Source organism: Pleurodeles waltl, chromosome 2_2 (genome assembly GCF_031143425.1).
Source record: "Pleurodeles waltl isolate 20211129_DDA chromosome 2_2, aPleWal1.hap1.20221129, whole genome shotgun sequence".
Taxonomy (NCBI): domain Eukaryota; kingdom Metazoa; phylum Chordata; class Amphibia; order Caudata; family Salamandridae; genus Pleurodeles; species Pleurodeles waltl.
Window position 1 is genome coordinate 570174282 of NC_090439.1, and position 21014 is coordinate 570195295.

At 41.2% G+C, this 21014-nt stretch overlaps 1 protein-coding gene across 1 annotated transcript in view; it reads right to left on the minus strand.

Moving 5' to 3' along the window:
* Positions 1-21014, minus strand: part of B4GALT6 (beta-1,4-galactosyltransferase 6) — a 176602-nt gene that overhangs the window by 36575 nt on the left and 119013 nt on the right. Inside the window, exons 5-6 of the mRNA XM_069220073.1 lie at positions 10135-10251; positions 2181-2368 (exon numbers count right to left, since the gene is read on the minus strand). Of these exons, the coding sequence (XP_069076174.1) occupies positions 2181-2368; positions 10135-10251 (305 nt within the window). The remainder of the gene's footprint in view (positions 1-2180; positions 2369-10134; positions 10252-21014) is intronic.

Consider the following 21014-nt stretch of genomic DNA (forward strand, 5'->3'; position numbering starts at 1 on the left):
CAGACATTTGCCCTTGTCGATGTGACAATGTTTCCACACAGAACACTTTGCACTTTATTATGTTTTGTCAAATACATACTGCGCTAAAGAATTGTTTTGTTCACCCTATTTTGAAGATAATTAATTTTAAACAGGTTATACCAGCGCTTTCATGTTTACAACATTTACTGGATATGAAGGTCTGTCATTCAGTTGGCTGCTTTCTAGCAGGGGCAAAGAGAAAAGAGCGTTAGGTGATATATGAATTGTGCCCATTTTTGTATTTCTTTGACGAGTTTGCTTTGATGAACTGTATGGAATTTTTCTGTGTAATTTAAATGATAATTTTTTGATGCTGTACTTTTATGGTTTTAAAGTAAAACCGTATAAAGTTGGTTTGATGATGATGGCTGCTCACATGTATCTGAGCTTGCATGTACCTGAGCTCCAGGTTTTATTAGCTACGCTGACAATGCTTCAGCCTCTATGCATCATGGATGTTGTTAAAAATGCATATGAAACATACAATGTTTCTACGCAGGTACCCCCCCCCCTTACTCCACAAGCCTGCATCCTCAACCACACCTTTGTAACTATTTGCTAAATGGCTAGGTAAATATTTGTTACATGCATTAAACACGCGAGCATAAATGTGTTTTGTATTTATTTCAAGCAAGTTAAATGTGCTTCTTAGAAACTGTATTATTGGTTGAGGGAGCGGAAGGCCCAATCGGTCACAACCACAGTCCTTGTTAGGGTGAACCACAAATGTCACTAAATGAATCTGTGCTTGACCCTCTGGTAGAGTGGCACAAAAGCAGTCACAGACAGTAATAAAGTGAAAACAAAACACAAGAAAAATCCCCAAACCAATTAAGAACAATAGAGTAAACTTTAATAAATAAAATGATACCAGAACAACAGATAGACAAACAGCAGAACGGGAGATATTCATTTTCAGAGTTTTTAGTGAAAATATTGTCTAAATGCACAACTTGTGGTCATCTGGTTGCACTATACCAGGGAACATCAATTTCAGGCTAACTGCAAAGGAGTGTGGGTCCGATACAGGGACCAAGTTGTCACTGTATTGCGAACAGCGTTGCTGCACAGTGGCAGTCGTTGTGGGTTTTCAGCTCAGGAAGTACCAGAGTCTTCACTTTTGAGCTGCTTTCACAGAAATGCCTCCCTCTTTTCACAGAATCATCCCAGAGTAGGGGCGAGAAGGTCCACTCTTTGGTAGGAAGAATTTTCTTGCTTTCCTTCAGAAAAAGAGCTGACCTCCTCTTCCGGTCTCAGAGTTTGAGAGAAAAGTTTTAAAAATGTCAAATCAAGATGCTTTGTGTAAAGGATAAAGCCAGTATATATACTGGACATGAGGATCATTAATTTAAATCATATTTTGGCCACAGCCAGATAAGGAATTGAAGAAAGTCCATTACAGTCCTTGTGACAGTTTATGATATTCGTACCCCTGGGCCATTGATATCGTGAAAACCTCAGAAAATACTCAAAAAGAACTTATGATGACAGCAGAAGATGGGGCTGGCTGAAATTCAGGGAGCGTAAAGGTAAAGAAGCAAATGTATTGAGGTCAAACACTGGTTGGAGCAGAGCTCTTCACATACATGACATGCAGTAGAAAACTGAGTACTGTTGCCCTCTAAGGGAAATGTGGCTCAGCATCTTCACCTCACTGGCTGTAGTTTGGGTTATTCCACATAAGGTGGGTGTGATACTTTTGCTGAGGTGTGTGGACTTTTTGACTCTGCCTACTGATATTTGGGTTTACCAGAGGTTCGCAGCCTGACAATGGGGAATAATTTAAACACATGAAATTATAAACGATTCCGTGCTGTTGAAACATTGTATACTAGGTGCTGAGTCATGGGATCCCAGTTGGATTCAGGCAAGTGATGAAAATGTCTACAAACAAAAATTACTTTGAAGAGGTCTGCAGCATAAACTTTTGTCAGTGAACACAACTAAGTGTTAGCTAATTAGTTTCTGGATCTATATTCTTTTTGGGGTGAGGAAGCAAACTATTCCCATTTTCCTGATAGAGCACAGTAATACGTCAGATGGAAGGGAAACAGCTGATGATACTGCTTTCCACGGTTCTTTACAAATCAGTGCAACGCTCATTTTCGTTAAAAAAAAAAAAAAGTTAAACAATGAAGTAATGAAAGCCATTTACTTACATGTACATGTACTTGTCTAGTTTAGCTGCAAAATGACGGGGCATCTCGCCGCATCCATAGTAATTTCTATCATTTTCAGGTATGTGATCCACATCGTGAAAAATTACACAGTCCCACTTCCGATCTTTCATTGCCTCTTTAAAGCCAACATTAAAAAGCATTGCTCGGTTAAATGTCTGTGTTCCAGCCTTAAAGAGATTAAAAAAAGGCAAACATTGTCAGATATTTTTATATAATAGGTTTATCAAACATTTCATTGAAAAAATAAGCAATTACTTTTCGCAGTTGTGTATTTTGTAACCTAGGTGACTTATTTGTAAATCAGTTTTAACAGTCTTGAAGTAGCTTTTTACCTAACCTCAAGATAGCTTAGTTTAAAACAATTATTTTACTTTTTATAAATTGCTACATGTGTACAGCTTTTTTTTGCTTTTTTATTTTAAGTATAGGTTTTTATTAGCATTTATCATCAAGTCATAACAGTACACAGGTCAGCCTGATGACAGAATACCAACATAGCCATGTATCTTCATCAACAAAGACAATCCCCACCTACTCCGAGCCACACTTCCTATACCCGGTCACACTACAGCATAATGGGAAGACAGACATGTCAATATTCCAGATCCAAGCCCATCCACAGCCTCCTCTCCCGCATCCCGGGGACCCTTGACCCACCAGAACTAGGGCATCCACTAGATATTAGCGATTGATGAAAACAACTAGGCATACGATTGTTCTAATGCGGCTTTCAACTACAATCTCTCTGGAAACGTAGGGTGAGGAAAATCGATAAAACCATTCCAGAGTAAAGACAGCAGGCTGGTGAGATCTCCAAATTAAATACCTAACAGCATTCCAGGTTCTATGCAGTAAATAAAGTATGGTCATAAATAGCAACAAACATTCGATAACTACGTATGATGTAACACAGGCATCAGGTAGGACAATATTGGCATTAAAGGGAAAACCATCCTGTTTAGTTCAGGCTGGAAATGGGGTTATAGCTGTGAACACTGATGAAATATCAGCACCAGGTGCTGTCTGTCTGCGGTTCAAGAAAGCTATTGAGCCACAGGTGTGTTGCAGCCGGCTTGTACAGGCACCTATGACGTCAGGCTTATTTGCTTAAAACTTCCTCCAAGCACATTGCAACAATTTGCTTTTGCTCACAGTGCCAAACAGGTTTTCTCCTCTCCTGGTCAATACATGATCAAAATTCACAACACTGGCCAACCAGACCTGGTCATATTGCCAGGAAATGTAAAGAAAGGCGGTGAGGCAGGCACCAACTTGGCAAAGGTATATGTGGACGTATGGAATGGGGTTTCTTACGATCTTCATGCCGCTTGCGAGGCAGAACCAGACAGGCACGTGACTCAAGGATGAGTTTCATAGGGATGATTGTTCAGTAAAACCAAGCAGGGATAAAATAATCAATCTCCTGGAAAATCTGCAGGCAGTACAGTCAAGCAGCAAGCATCGTTTTACCCAGTCCTCTGTTGGGCTCAGGCTTTGTAAGGCCTTAACAAAGATTTGATTTTGTAAGTTTCCCCAGATGGGCTGATGGGTTCTGCAAGCTTAAATTATAGTATACTGCAGCAAGGAGAGCAACATGGAAGTTATTGCAGTAGTAATTCCCTCATGAAGGACACTAACCACAAAATACATAAATGCCTAGCCAAATAATATAGAACAATGTGCACCACAATGAAGTCACATCACCACATAGATGCAAGGATGGAGTTAATGACCAGAGTTATGTGGTAAAATTAACAGATCTTGTGTGGAGAGAGTATGCAGACTACTCTCCTATGGATCTGCATAAAAGATCTTGTGCCGATAACTAGAGTCTCAGTAGTGAACAACAATCAGTCCCCACGTAGGATGGTGCCCCTGTCCATAAGATTTGTGTGCTCTGCTAGTAGAGCTCTGCTGGCCGTCGTGACAGTTCACCCCCTGACTTTTTGCCTAGTTCCTCCTATTTTATTCTGATCTCTTGCTGTTGGCTCTAGGACTCTGAGCACTTTATCACTGCTGACCAGTGCTAAAGTGCAGGTGCTCTCCCATCTAAAGTTGGCTTGATTGGCTTATACCTAATTTTCATATATTTAATTTACCTGTAAGTCCCTTGTACAATGGTATCTCTATACCCAGGGCATGTAAATTAAATGCTACTAGTGAGCCTGCAGCGCTGCTTGCGCCACCCACTGGAGTAGACTTTCAAACTAGACTCAGGCCTGCTAGCGCACGGCCTGTGTGCGCAGTTTTCTACAACAGGGACCTGGCATCTAAATTTACTTGCCAGGCCCAGAACTCCCCTTTTACTACATACAAGTCACCCCTAAGGTACACCCGAGCTAGCCCTTTGGGCACAGTGCCATGTATGTAGAAAGCAAGACGTGCCAGGTTGTGTGGCCTGTCCTGGTAGTGACAAACAACCTAACTTGGTGTCTCACTGCTGTGAGTGCTGCCTTCTCATAGGATTGCATTAGAAATGCCCTGCCTTATGTGTAAGGGGTAATGTCTGATTTATGAAGGGTAGTGTAGGCATGCTTGATATGGTTGTGATGGTGATAATATCTGCTGCTTACTGGTGTAGGTGTATTTTTTATTACTATTACAGAAATGCCACTTCTAGAAAGTGCTTATGACTCTGGTGGTTTGCAGCTGGACTCCAATCCACGTCTGGGCAGAGTGACAGTTGGGGCTTTGAGCATACTTTTCAGACAGCCTGTACACAGGGAGGGTGGAGGTGTCACAGAGGTGCATCTGAATACTGAATAGTCTTCCTGGGCTGAGAAAAGGGAGAGGTGGGGCACAACTACATTTGGAAAGGCTGTGCCCTGGCCTCACACAATAGGATTGTTTCCTCCAGCACAGTCTCCAAACATCAGTGGGGGGTAGAGAGAGGCACTCCCAGAACCAGTTATAACTGGGTGGAACCTCCTCTCCCCACCATTGTAAAACACTGTAAGGACTGAGTAGAAGTACAGGGGAGTTTTCCTCACAATTGGGAGACTCTTGGAACTAAACACAGAAATGCTGCTGGAAGGACTCCCCAGGAACCGCTACTGCTGTGCTAACCTGTGACCTGTGGGTCCCTAGGAGGAACTGCCACTGACTGCATCCCTGTGTGGGGCCCTGCCGCCCTGTGCTCCTTTGTGTCCCCCAGGGGCTGGGTATTGTCGCCCCGCCCCCTCCTTTGGCTCTTTGGAGTGAGGATAGCGCTGTGCTTCAGAGCGCCTGTTTAGGAGTAGAGGCACTTGGAGAACGTCTAACTTTCCCTCCTGTAATAACGTGTTTCCTGACTACTGCTTATGTTGCAGAATACCGAGTAACCCGTGTGCTATATGTGACTACTGCTAGTTGCACAGTAACTAATGTGTAACGTTCTGACAACTGCTAAGTTAGCAGGATATTACTGATATGTGATGTTTGGTCTAATAATTGTGTTGTGTACAATACAGTATATTTTCATATAACTTGGTGTTGCGTTTCCTTTGTGGTGGGGATAGTGCGTCACATGTGTTTTGTGTGTAGTGAAAACACTTTACACATTGCCTCCGGGTTAGGCCTGACTGCTCATGCCAAGCTACCAAGGGGGTGAGCAGGGGTTATCTTGGACGTGTAACTCCCTTGCCCTGACCAGTGGGTGGGTTCTGCCTGGCTTAGGTGCATTCCCTAGCCAACCAGAAACCCCTTTTCCAACAAGCGAAATAAGTGAAAGGAGTACTTAATGTGGGCTCACAGGTAAATGGTCTAATGGGAGGCAACAAGCTCTACCAGAAAATAGAAGTAAGTCCTTGCTAGCACATTTCGCCACAGAGTCTTTGATACTTTCTCTCCTAAAAGATTTACTACAATTTAAAAGCTAAAACTAGTCACAGAGGAAATTACGTGTACGTTGGTAGTCTGGTGTTAGTCCATGACACATTTGACCTACATAAACATTAAGTGTACATTATGTAAAAGTTTGCAGTCCATCCTACAAGTGGTGTAGAATACAAAATCAGAAAAAAACCATCATGGCACTCCAAAGAATAAAGGGTCCATAATTGAGTAGCTTTGTGTGAAACACTTTAATCCGTTGTGATCGGTCGTCGAATCGCAGTTCTAAGATATTCAAGTCCACAGATGAAAATATATATACAAGTTTAACAAGTGTCTGAATCCTCAGAATTGACAAGTATATAAGAGTAACAAAAAACAGCCAACACGTGTTTCGTCCTCATGGACTTTTTCAAGGCTCGAGAAAACTTAGATCGAAGCTAAACTTATTCTGTTTACACTCCAAGTCGGTTGGGCAAAGTCAGAGAATAGGAGGTCAACAAAAAAAATTGTATGTGTCCCATCTGTAGAGGGAACAGGTATTTTTCATGTGAAACAATCCTGGAACCAGTAGTATGTCCACATTTCGGGACAAAAATACTTTCAAGGTCTGAGTAGACCCTACCTTTGCCGCCCGTAAGTTGTGGCTGAGTAAGTAAAAATCGCGTAGTAGCAGTCCCGCAGCGCCTGATAACGCTGCCGTGTAGACAAGTGGATTAACATTGTTGGAAGCTTCCACTAACGTAGTAATCCTTCACAAAAGTGCAATAATGGAGGAGCTGACGACAAAGACTTTGGTTTCTTTAGTGGAAGGAGAGCTGATAGTGAAGGCACAGCCGACATGTTATGGTGAGGGGAAAGATGGCTCCGCAATACTTTTTGAGAGCTTTGCTATGCAGTTTGGCAAGACACTCATAAGAGGTAGAACAAACCAGTTTGTCTCCTGAGGAAGTCATTTTTAGGATCTGACAGGCAGGGGCATAACAGAGGCCCCCACAACCCCGAGGTGTGTGCACGTTGGGGGGTGGGCTGTTGGCAGGTCTACCCATACAGGATGGAGATTCCCCTATTGATGTGAGTGTGGGGGCTCCTACAGCATATCTTGCGTGGGCCCCCTCATGTTTTGTTACATTCAGGGAACTTATGCGACTCCTTTCCTGATTCAAAGGGGAACACTAAACAGACTCATTCCAAGATAAGAGGGTATCCTTGGCTTTAGAATTTTGCAGACATTCCAAGAAACTAACTGCACGATCATATTACAACCCTACAGAGAACCTTCAGCTTCTTTTGTAATCTTTTATCTGGTGGCTCAGATAGAAGCAGTAAATGTGTATACTGTGTGGATAATCAGTGTAGGTTCTGCCATTTTTACTGGCCTCAGTGGCATTGAATAAACTCCTGAAGCTGTCTCTATACTTCAGGATTACAGAGCGAGGGTCTCACTAGGTGCCATAGATTAACCCAGCAACAAGGCGTTCTAAATGCACGCTGATCCCTAATGCATTAGAGATCAGTTGCACTGCAAAACAGACTTCTGATGGAAAATGAATCAATTTCTTCAAAAATAAGCAACCCATAAGTTATAAGACATGTAAGTATCCATAGGAAAAATTAATCAATCTTTAATATTGTTTTAGACCTCGATAGAAGTCAACAAAGGAAAACAGAACCAATTCAAGGTTAAAAAGAAAGATTGATCTTAAAACATACTTTTGGCCAGGTTTAATTTAATGCAGAGGTAAACAAAAATTCAAACTGTAAAAATGTAAAAACAATACCTTCATTCTTAAGAGTATAAAAACGGTGCCTCATTTTCTGACAAGGACACACTAAAAGCGGTTGTCCCTGAGAGTTTAGTGCCCTACAGAAAAAATTACATGCTGACGCATATTCCATTATTACAGAGGGCATACATGAGTTCACTGTACAGTATCCCAGGCTGCTGTTACAACTCTTAGAAGAGCATTTGCCCTTATAAGTAAATATATACTATGTAACTTCTGATAAAGGGTGAAATCCAGGAATAGCTGTAAGTGTTTACTCGTTCTGAGTCTGCAATCACTTTATATTTATCAGAACTGGACTAGCATTCTGTATCAAGTCTGATGCTGGCCTTGGGAACAAGAGTAATTAGATTTAATTTAAGCTGCTCAAAAGTCAAACTCGACAGGTTGGTAAGAGCTGGCTTAACAGTTTGCGAGGGATTCCTGTTGAAGGAACTAAAAGTTATCTTTCTGTCGAAAATTTCAATATGCAGCGGGTCCCTCTTGGAGCCCTCTGGAGGAGGAACCAATCTAAAACGCTCGTGAAGGACTTCAGGCAATCTGGTGACGTAACCACTACTGACACCAAATTCTACAGTCTCAACTTACTGGTATCAGTTCAATCTTCACTTCTGTTAAACTCAGTGAAGTCCAGGAAGTGAAAGGGGTGGTGTCAATTGCGTAAGTGAGACTGGGAGGAATTTCTGCTGTTTAAGTGGCAATTAAATGTCTACTAACACCTGAAGTGTTGAAAGCTCCCAGCCCTTTTGCATGAGCCAGTGCTTTGGTCCGTTTTATTGGAATTAATCTTCTAGACAAAAAAAAATGAAATACAAAAAAAATACAAAAAAGATCCTGCATTAGGGAGCAGGATAATATTGAACATGAACAGTGAAAATAATGCAAAACAGAAACTAACATATGTTGCAAAAAAAGTACAGAGCCCTTCAGTATTCTGGAGGGAAGGCAGCTTAAAGGCACCGTCACTATATTTCTACACAGAACCCTGTTCTTACATAAAAGATAGGAAAGGTGATAGAACCAAAAACAAAAATACAAAAAGAACCAGATGAAAGACATTTTATAATTCAAAATAAAAAAATAGTTTTGGTGATAAGAGTTCAACAGTAACCAAAAATACACATTTGGCTGCATATGTAACTTTTGCCAGAGTAAAGCTTCTAAAGCTTAAAAGGTAGTTAAGTGTCACATAAGGAGTAATACTGCTGCACCAGCGGTGTGTGCCAGTGTTTAGGCTGAACGGTATTTATTGTAGAGTTGGGGTTGTTTGCCAGTAAGAGTTTTATGTGTTTCTTTATTTCTTTTTGTGCTTGTCTGTGTGAAAGATGACGGTCGTTGTGCAGAAAATCCGTGAGCGAGCCAGTGCTGAAGCACCTCTGATGTTATCAACAGACTGTTGGTGCTGACAGCAGAATTCACGTCAGTCGGGAGAGGGGAGACTAAAGCGATAGGAGTCAGGGGCAGAAGAGACAAGAGCCCCATAAAAAAAAAAATAAAAAAAAAAGGTATTAATTTTTTTCATTAAACCTTGATAAAAACCTTCATGCAGAAAGCACTTGAGGTAACTCGCAGTGAGAGGCTTGCCCTGAGAGGCACAAGATTCCTGAAATCCTCGTGTGTGTTTTCACTGAACCAACTTGCAAGTCGCGGTTAGAGAGATGCCGATGACTCAGATAATTGCCAGGGTTCCGACCTCTGACCAGCACTGATGTAATGGGCTCTTTCCCTGGTCTGCCTGCAACTATGTTAGTTAATTGCTAGGTGTGAGGGAGTGAATACTGCAGGAGGAGTGTGATAAATGTCAGAACAGGGACACAAGGAGACGCCTGCTGGTACATACACAGGGAAATACAGGTAACTCGGGTACGATTACCATGATCTGGTGCAAGACAATTATTTGAGAAAGTTAGGTTGTTAGTTCAAACTCAAAACCAGTATTTAGAGGCAAATGTGGCTATATTACAATCCTCCTTGAACGCGCAATACATGAGAAAGAAGTCTGGTCCAGCAAAATCTAGGACTCATCCAGTTCAGCTGCTTGTTTAAAAGTGAGATTGATTTTTTTTTTTACACACTAACAGTATGGTGTGGACAATTGTTTACATGCAAAAATGAATTTGCTCGACTCAAATGGAAATATTTTGTAGGGGTCAGCAGATATATATTAAAAAAAAAAAAAAAAAAAACTACTTTGATTCCCAGAAAGACACAAAAATGCACATCAGATTCTTATTGCTTCAGCTACACTGTGAGAGGGACACCCATTCATTCTCTGTAACAACGCTGCTGTTCACTTAAGAGCTGCCGTAAGCACAGGAAAGTGATAGTTTGCTTACCTGCTCAATAACGTAGAAGGCAAACTCTAGCCGTTGGCTTTGTAGCATTGGTATCAAGTGGCGGAAGAAAATGGGAAGGTGCTCATGACGGTTCCGAAACGGGATAAGCACTGCCACCTATTAAAACACAATGGCACCTTAATAAGAAATATAAGTGTCAAGACAATCACCATCCGTCATTTAACAGGGAGTGGTTCATTATGGATTCAGTAGATCATTAGTAGTAGTAAATATTGTTATTACAGCTAAGTGACAAAGCCAGTTTGGGCAAAATGGAAAACATGTATTTGATAAATGTGTAATCTATGCCACAAAAAAGAGAGAGAGAGAGAGAGCGCCCACGGGCCACTTCTGACAAGCAGGGGAGACAGAAAGTGGATTTATTCTAAAATAGTTTGCAAAAAAATATTTATAAATGATCGCAGTGAATATCCTTTTTCCCCCTCCACAATCCATGCCACTGATGGATGCCAAAAACCTATTCCTCTCCTACAGGTGAAAGCAGGGTTCATATTAGGAAGAGAGAACCCACCATTGTGGACCAACAGTGGACAAGTGGACTACCAGCAGATATGTTGCCAACATGATATTTTAGAGTGTTAGACTGCATCAGACAACTGGTTCTTTCAGAAATCATTGAGTATCAGGCTTAGATGTAACTGGGGAAAACCCAGAAGGGTGTTCATATAGAAAATGTTGTGAAATCCTTTCAACTAAATTTCATAGTGGTAGACTACAATTTAATTAGCGAAACACACCGACCTGGTTCACATCCAGTAAACTGTTGACTACAAAACCTTAAACACAAACTCACACAAAAACTACTACAAGGAGAGAAACGTGAGTGTCTAACTTTCTGAATGTAAGAATTACTCAATCAACTTAATCCAACTGCAACAGTACCTTTTTTGGGCAATCATGATGTGAAGGCACATCCATCGAACAATTTTAAAATGATCAGATTAGCCTAGACAACGAAAAGAATGCATTTGCCTGCTGGGAGAGATAACACCGATTGCTAAACCTGCGTTAGGGTAAACTTATTTTAGGAAGATACCTTGAACAGCACAACTCATGGCTGGAGGACAGGCTCTCTGAAAATGCAGACAAATCTATTTTTACTTGCCGAAGGCAGCCATAGTGGGGGAGTAGAACCAGAGTTTGTTTTCACCTTGTAGTTAGGAATATGTACGTGTTGCTGTGAGTACAAATCAGTTGATGGTTTGAAGACAACAGCTCACCCAACTAGTGTCAGAGTGTAAGGCTTAAAAGTGTAAAAGGCTGGCAAAATTATTTGTACAAAGCAATATTTTTAAAATGCCTTAACATCACCTGTCTACATGGACGCGAACATGAGGAGCAGGAAGTGAAGGTTATCTTTAAAAGCCTTTTCCACCTACTCCTGCAAAGTAGTAGGTTCTAGTTTTCCCATTTCTGATCAAACCTTAGCGGGCAAATTTCACTTCAAAAGATAGAAGTACAGGCACATAACATAACATACAACACATGACGCAACCCATATATTAAAATCTGATGAAAACAGGCAAAAATGAGAATATAAAAGAACATACAGTAACGAAATGTAATAACAGTAGCAACATCGAACATGGAAACATTGTTTTAAAAATGCTAAATATGGCGATATTGAGTATACCAAGATGAGCAAAATAAAGACAAAATAAGATTTGAAGACAACGGTTAAGGAGTTAATTTAAATTATTTTGAAACAACATACTGGAAAATGTACGAGTGATTCAGCTTTAGAGCTGAATGACAGTTGAAAACTTGGAAAGCAAAACAGTCGAATATCGATCTCTTGTACATCTGTGGCTATACGTAGCCCTGGATACCCTCAACAACCCCTCAAAAGGTGTTTTGTAGTGCAGCTGAAACCAGTACTGATGACCCTTAAGGGGATCGATTCCCAATCAAACAAATCCCTGCTTATAGCAAGGCACCATATCATGTGTTGGTCAACAAACGCTGGTAGATTTGGCACGCGCACTGGACCACCAAGGCACAAACACAATGATGGTACCACTATTGAAATGTGGTCACCAATCAGCAGTTTAACCCATACACCCGGTTCAGTACAAAGAGTTCTCTTCCGGGTCAGCATTTTATTGCCACATTGCTGAAAACATACGTCTGTCCCCAGTGGATTATTATTCCAAATTTTATGCACAGTTTTGAAAACTCCTGCTTAAAACGAGGCTAATTTCATGGGGAATGTTACTGCATCATAAAGCAGAAACTAAAACCGTGTTATCTTCCAGGAGTGCCACCACTGTTAACGCATACCAATTTAGAACCACAGATAATAGCTCTACGAGAAGGCAGAAAACACTTCAAAAGTTGACTGGCTTTTTCCTGTTTATCAGTTGTTTACAGAAGACAGCACAATTGTATGAAGGTGGGTATCACAGGAGTATGCAACAATGGCTTGAACCCAGTGACACTTTGAATGGTTCATGTGAGAGGCAGCTACTCCTCACCCCAGTAATAAACCAAAATCTTATCGGGTTAAAACACATTTCACTGCAAAAAACTTAACCAACCTGTGATACTACGGCACAAGCAGTTGGCCCTTCCCCAGACAAATATGTTTTAGCTCCAAGCAGTACAAACATTTTTTAAGAAAACAATTAAATTCCCAAACAAATTTAGAAAAATGAAAAAAATGTAACAAAAAAATGTTACACAGTGGTAAAAATATAATTAAGGGAGTTTAAGATACTAACTCCCAAAGTTAAAAGGCAAAAAGCAGCATGAAAACACAAACTGCCAATTGAAGTCAACAGTGCTGGGTTGACAGACATCCTATATGTGATTTCACACATGATAGTAGGATCGAGTATACGATATGCAGATCATACTAGCTTGACGATTCCAGCAAGGTCAAACTTCTCCGGTTGAGTAAGGCAGGATGTGACGTCCACAAGGGGCCACTTTCAGTTTTGGTGCCAAAAGCTCTGAGCCATGCAGTGGATTTTGTTACCTCGTACAGTTCCCAGATCTGACATTCAGACTTGGTCACCTTTTTATGGTTCTCAGAAATCTCTAGTGTGGCAGGGCAAGATACTCCACCAAGAAGGCAGGTGCAATATTGGTTACATTTCATCAGCTGTCCCACAATAGCCTCATTCTTTTCCTGAAAATACTTAAATTGGGATAAATTGGAACTCCATAGCCACTAAGGTTGCATCTTCCTGGGCTGGGAGCCTTGCCATCCTGCTTCAGTTCTCCAGAGGCAATAAGCAAAAAAAATCATGGAAAAGCTGTAATCTGTGGAAGACGCTAGAAAAGTTACTCCCGGCGTCTCCCCAGGTTTCCAGGGAAGTTTCCAGGCCTCTCTCTCACTAAATCTAACCTCAACTGGGCAGCTACAAGAGGATAAAACCCTTGTTTAGCCTTTTGGGCCGCTGAACCAACAAAAAAGCCAAAGATCCCCTGAAGAGCAGTTCAAGTCCTAAGGCACAGGTGGACAACAGGATACTTCTCAGTTTTTCCTCACAGTTAGGTTCACACAGAACTAACTTTCTTCCAAGTCTTCACCAGCCCCAGCTGTGTTCGGGTGAACTGGAAGTGGAAAGGCAAGATCGCAATGTAAACTAGCCAATCACTGGCAACAACTCTGCTCCAAAGCTTACAGAATTCAAAAAATAGCAACAATTCCATCTACTTCAGAAGTTTTTTGCCTACATAACAGGAACTAGGTACGAAGTAAGCTCTCAATTTCCACCAAGGCCCACTCTGACTGTTCTGAAAAATGTTTTCTCCCAACAGAAGGCAGAAGCAGAAGTCTTGGAGGATCCTCTGTTCAAACATTACCTTCATATTAAACCCTAATGTTAGCATGTGAAAAGGACTAGGCCTAGCATGGGGCTCTATGATGTTCTTAAGGTTCCTGTCTACTCCCAAATTCCAGGATAAATTATAATTTATTACTTCTCCCAGCCATTCCTGCTCACAGAAGCCGCTTTATTGTCTTCTGTCAGGAAGGCTTAATTAACGCTAGGAGGGAAGACCAGCAGAACAGAATTATTCATTGCTATTGCTTCCAGACAGCATATATTAGGTTTTTACAAAGTTACCTAGACCAGTTTACCTTCCTGCACCCCTTCCTCTCTGCCCCATCCCTCCGTTCCGTATCCTGGGCAAGCTGTATACTACCATTCCAATGTAGATCAACTGGTAGTGGACCTCGCTAGCAGCCAGCCTTTATTCCTTACCCTTCACTGCCCACACTTCCTGAATTTGGAGAGCAAAAAGTGTCCTTGCTAATATTTTCTCTTTCACAGTACTTGGGGGCCATGTCTCTATTTCTGTTTCATCATGTAGTATTTGGCTCAAGTTTTTAACTGTTTGCCTTTTTTCACTCAAGTCCGATTTTGCTTCATCGTACCTGACTTTTGCTTACCTTCTAGAATGTCACATTAACACATTCTTCTCACAAACAACCTGAAAAACAAGACTACCTAAAAGAAAAAACATTACAGCTGACCACTGAGGGAAACCCTAAGGTATCTTCCAAACACCAAATATAAACGATATTGAATATTTGACATCTTAACAAGAATTGTGTCAACGAATGGCTTGTTGGTAGCACCTTTATACTGAAGAAGGACTTAATGCCAGTAATAAACCTTTACCAGCTCAGCACATAGGAAATTATCAAAGTTAAAAAAAATGAAGGCCAACCTGTTACAGAAAGACTGGCTGTTAGGACAGTAACTGAAATTTGCACACTGAAGACAAAGGAAATGTGAAGGAGGCACAGCGGTTCCAGAATCAAAGTATTCTACCAATCGTATACCGGCACAACACAAGGGTTAATGCCCTACAGGCTCATGAGATTGGTGAGACAGTTGCACAGCACAAGTTTGCCAACCTTAGATGTCTGGTGATTTAAAAGAAATGGCCGGATAATGTGCCACTACTTCATGGATCCACGACCATGGCGTTACTGGCCGTTCTGAGGCTGCAGTCTTCACATATGTGAAGCCTCCATGATTGTGAGTCGACTTTCTTGAGAAGCGGTTCGAAAGCCATCCTGTGGAATAGGTTTGATTGAGCACTTGGTTGAAAAGCAGAAACCACATTTTTCTAATCTTTTGGAAGTCCGCCTTTTTAAGAAGGTGGTCTGTGGTCTCATGTTATCAAACTGAGTTAATGCGAAGAACGGATAGAGTCTACTGGCTTTATCCAGACGTACAGTATAAGAGGATGTATTAATTCAATGTGAAATAGAACATAGATTTCATATTCTCAAATTCTTTTTATGTGCAGAAAGACGAGGGATTACTGGCTGTACACAGAAGTGCAATATAGGAGTTTATCGTAATTAAACGTGAAGTTAAAACTTGATAATGAAAGCCGGTTTCGAAATAAAGGTTGCATTATCTTTCTAACTGCTGAATTTTGCAACCCAATCGCTCAGAGGCCAACAGCAAAAATGTTACATAAGAATTGTAAATATTACATCTATTTTCTCTGCGAAAAGTAATATCTTCCTTAGCTGATTGCTGGCCCGTTCCTTCATTTCAGGAAGATGGTCTTGCACATGAAATCATGTTGCCCAACTATTTGTCAAAAATTAAATTTTCAATCTAGTCTGTGAACAGAGCCCTCGTGTTTCCCTAATCCACATGTGAATAAATGCTGCAGTCATCCATGTTTAAAAGTAAATCCATAAAAAGATGTTAATTCTGGCAGGTGGAAGCTTTCTAATCAGCATTCTATTTGTTATACTAAAACCTACTCTGGATGATGCTGCAGGGATATTGATTCTAAACGTTTGCTTAACTTAGCTGGCTTAGAGGCTTGAAACGAGCTTCTTTCACTTTGTGCACCTCAAAAGGACTCCCTGTACCTAATCTCACAACAAAACTTGCTGCCAAATACGGCACTTATGGCCTCTGTTTTGGACAGGATGGATAATGCAAATGGCACTTATGTGGAACAACTTACACCCTTCAGGAAGACTTCAGAGATTATAGAAGGACTCCATATGATAGTTACGGCAACACTTTGGAGACCTCATATTACACCAAAAGTGTGTAACCTGCATTGACTACCAAAAGGGCCAATGCACCAATTAATCGATCAAGTCAATGGTGCACCGACCTTTCCACGACGCAAAGACTCCACTTAATGGCCACAAGAACCAGTTCATGCTAGCCTTCGCTCTCAAATGTGCCCTGCTTTTGACAGAGCTGGACTCGTGTTCATAACTTCAAGCTACTGACTCTAAATAATTGGAATAACCTTTCACAGAGCATCACATCAACACCAAACATGCAGCATTTGCATAAAATAAGATGAAAATACAGAATGTGTGCCTCTGACACAGAGCACCCAGTTAATGGCTCCTCACAGGCTAGCTTAGCATATAAAGACCAACAGGTGAAACAGCAATGAAAAGCTAGCAATTATGATGCATGCAATCCTTAAGATTGAGCAGACAGGAACAGGAAATGTTGTTCAGAGAGAAATCGTTGACAGACGAAAAGAACAACACATCTTTTTAAGCTCCCATGAATCATTGCATTGGAAGGTCTGCAAAAAGAAGGCCTAAGATCAAATTTTACAGAAAGGGCAATCAATACCTCATAAGGTAGCAACAAACAGATACAGACCACAAGGCGCACAGCTCTTACACAACGCATCAACGTCAGCACAAACAGCAGCAAGGTGAACTTTGGCATAAAAAATGTGACTGTGCCTCCAGCAGCATTCACACCCTCGCAGAACCTTTCAACCAGCTTTTTGAATTCTTCTGTAACAAAATCACCTCCATGTTTGGCAACTTTGACCCTGTAACAGATTCTAACCCATTCATGCTCTCAGACGATAGACCCATCTTCCCCCTAACATACCCAGTAAGGTCTTAAAGAAGCTAAATAACCAACGTCTCACTGTACCACCAGCTCATCAACACCATGCAGTCCAAATTCAGACCAACCACAGTACAGAAAAAGCACTCGCTGCTGCCACCACAGAGGACAACCGCATGATCCTTGATAGAGGCGACAGCTGCCCTCATTCTCTTAAGACCTCTCTGCAGCATTTGCCATGGTCTTACACCCCACCAGGTGCCTGTACAATACTGGCATACAAGTACCTGTTCTACTCTGGATCAGCTCCTTCTTAATAGATAGAACACAGGCTGCAGCCTGGCACATTACTCCTTGGAAATCCATAAACTCATACGTGGAATGCCTCAACATTCATCGCCCAGTCCCACACTCTTCAATGCATACATGATGCCTCTGGCCAACATCATCCACGCACAAAACATCAACACCCTCTTCTAAGCCATCAACACACAACTCATACTCTCCCTCTCAGACAAGACCCTAACACAAGAAACAAGTTCACTGCCTGCATGCCCAAAATGGCTAACAGGATGAAAGCAAACTGTCTAAAGCGCAGCACACCAAGGAACTCACAAGAAAACTATAATCCATCTCGAACTCTGCAGCCAGACGCATCCTTAACCACACACAGCACTACACAACTTAGGTCCCACCTTCCACCAACCTCTCAGACACCTCTGCAGGATTCCTAGTTGCACAGTCAGGAGGATGGGTGTTCTCTTACATCGCTCCTAAGGTATAGAACAACCTCTGACTCATATTATAGCCTTCTCCTCTCTTCGTGAACTCTGCAAGAAACTGAAGACCTGGCTTTTCTATTAATCAACATACCCCAGCCAGGGCTAGGAGGGACACACACACACACACCCAACCCCAGGTCCCCACTTGGTCAGCAGCAGGACACACGTGTGGGTGGTAAGGTGCTTTAACAATACATTTGCTTTAAATATATAAATTGGGAAGCAAAAGAAAATTTAAAAATTGATAAAAGGCTGAGTAAAGATGCATGTATTGATGGACAATTTTCAAAGCAGAACAGCTTACAGATCTGTCAACAGTGATGGTCTAGCAGAACGTGTCATAAGTGTGGTTCAAATATGTCCACATTGTCCAAAAACAAGATTCTTGATATTTCTCATTCGGAAACTAATTTAGATAGAGTCAAAAGATGTATTCGTAATGACAGACCAGCAGCGGAGTATCTCTCTTTTTATAGATAACTATGTTTTAACAAATTCTTGAGTATTAGGGGCTTCTTCTGGCTTGCCAAATGTGGGTCACAAACAATCCTCCTTACATTTCAGTGCTCCTTTGTAGCGTAAAAACCATGAGCTGGTAGTAGTGGTCCCAGTACAGCTCCAGCCTTGAAAGATATTAGGGACTGCATATTTATTCGGGATCATTGCATATATCTAGCTTGAACATCCTGTTCAGAGGGCTCAAACTAGAATGTCTCGTTCAGCTGGTCCATGTGACAACAGCATATTGCTGCACGACCACATGCAAACTTTTAGCTCAAGGCAAAGTACACAGAAAATTGCCAATCAGCAATCCTGGCCAAGCACCATTTTGTAGACTCTAGGGAGATAAAGAAGTACCCTATAGCACAATCATCTGTCTGGAGGGACATAGTCGGAGAAAAAAAAAAAAAAAAGACTTAAATGTGTTCCAGATGGACTGCCAATAGCTGAGATTAATTCAATCATTATTTCCATTACCTCACTGCAAAGGATCAATTTGTCACACATTAAGTCAAAACAAACACAAATATTACTAGAGACTGTCCCCCAAAATGATTGTATTGCTTATATGCCCCCATTAAAAGGATAGTGAATAAGATTACATTTTTCAGGATCATTTTGTTGGATTACCATCTTAAAACAGAGCACTAAGGTAGGGGTTGAATTGGGTATGAAACAATGTGGCTAATAATATCCCATATATCTAGTTGCTCGGGTTCAGCAAGTCCAAGATGGAATAACTACTCTTTTGGGACGACATCTGTACATGTGACAGTAAAGTTGTAGATTGGCACTATATTTAGTGTTAGCTATCACTCTTTGAAGGCACTCCTGGCTTTTTTTTTTTTTTAATAGTAGGCCGCAAAAAAAAAAAAAAAACATTCCTTTTCAGATGGAAGAGGGTACAATTCTAGTCTCAACACAATTAAAATTGTTGCAATAAAAAACAAGTAATGTTGAGATGTAGCTTTTCCAACTATATAGAGATAAAAACAACAAAAAATAAAAGAACCAGGGCAATTATAAATGAACTGTATGATGCATATATTTTGTTCATTCACTGGATGAAGTAAAGGCAGAACATCTGAAAGATGTTTGGGGTCAAACAAGCGAGGTCCACTAAGATGAGCCAGTGAGTTCCACCAAGCAGAAATGGTGCTTTGAGTGAGGAGTGGCAAGTGTTTCCCTGTGGAGGTAAGCCTTTTGGGGATTTGCTGATGGAGAGGTAAAGAGATTGGAAGGTTTTTGATTCATTCTAGTAGGGTACAGTTTTCGCTTCTCTGAAGTCTGCTATTATGGTTGGCTGCTCCCCGCCAGCCAAATTAGTGTTTGATGTTTGAGTGCAATTATTCGGTGTTGAACACCAACTGCTATCTTTACAGGATTTAATTGAGAAACAGCCTTTTTCTGCAGACTTGTAACTAAAGCACTGCAACTAAACTGTTCAAAATCTTCACTTTTTTTAGCAAAGAGACTTCCTGTGCAACAGAAAAAGGCTCACAGACATACTTGGAGGAATCTGTGTTGTGCTGCAAACAGCCTACCACAGAATTGCAAAAGCAGCAATATGTCACTGCCTTGTTGCCTGATGGCTTGGGCAGTTTCCTTCAGCAAGGTACGCTGATCTGTAACATGCTAAGGGTGCATCTGCTCACAATATGTCCCATTTGTTACTAGTGTGTGCTCTGCCTTCAGATACGTATCTACAAGTTGGAGTACAGCAGTGCTAATTGTCCTAAATGGTAAATGGGAATATAACATTAAGAAAATAGCGATATCTTTAATCTTTCAGAAACCTCAGTCGTAATACTACCCTATTGATATACCATAATGGTTCTTAGTGCATAGGAACTATGGAAACGGAAGTGAAAATTGCAATGATGCAGACTTAAGTATCTTTCACTGCTCCAGTGCCATCCCCGCAAGAGGTTGGATGTAAAGAGACTAGGATATTATCAGGGAATCCCATGAGGGAGACCATATAACCTTCACATATTATCCCAGCGGAAAACCACTGTGCAGTAAACCATTCCCTTCAGAACTCTGAGGGGATGCCACAATACACCTATATATTCAGAGCTCCAAAGAAAGTCTAACACAACTCCAACAATCTTGCTGCCAATTACATGTGGGGAAGTTACATAATGTAGATGGGAGTTGTTGGGAAGTGGGTTTTTAGTAAGGTCAGGTAGGTACCTACACTTAGCAATAGGCCACAATCCCCCACTAGGTCCTGTCAAGGAATCGATAAATTTAGCCTTGCTCAACCCTTGGTAGATTGGCCCACAAGCAGTTAGGCTTATCTTAGGAGACCGTTGTGTAAAGCATTCAATATCAACAAAACAGTAAATAAGTAGAACATAGCACACAATAAAAATTCCACACCAATTTATAAATATAAGAATTATTTTTACCTATAACATGACACCAAAATGACCAAACTCCTATGTAGGGAACCAGAGATTAATTTTTAAAAAGATTAAAAGTAAATCTAGTGCTTAGAAGCAAATAGCGCTCAAGGAGTTAAAAAAATGTTGCACTGGACAGGGACAAAGTACAGAGTTCAGGCCACCCACAATGTAACACTGTTACACTTACTTCCTTAAGTGTTTCTTGATTCAGGAAAGTGGTCCACAGCACCATCCATGGGTTCAGAGGCTCTGGTTTGCCTCTTGGGGTCCGTGCCTACAACTCCCACAAGGCACCTATTCAACTTCTGGAGCTTTTTACAGTTGCTCCAAACTGCTCCAAACTTCTGGAT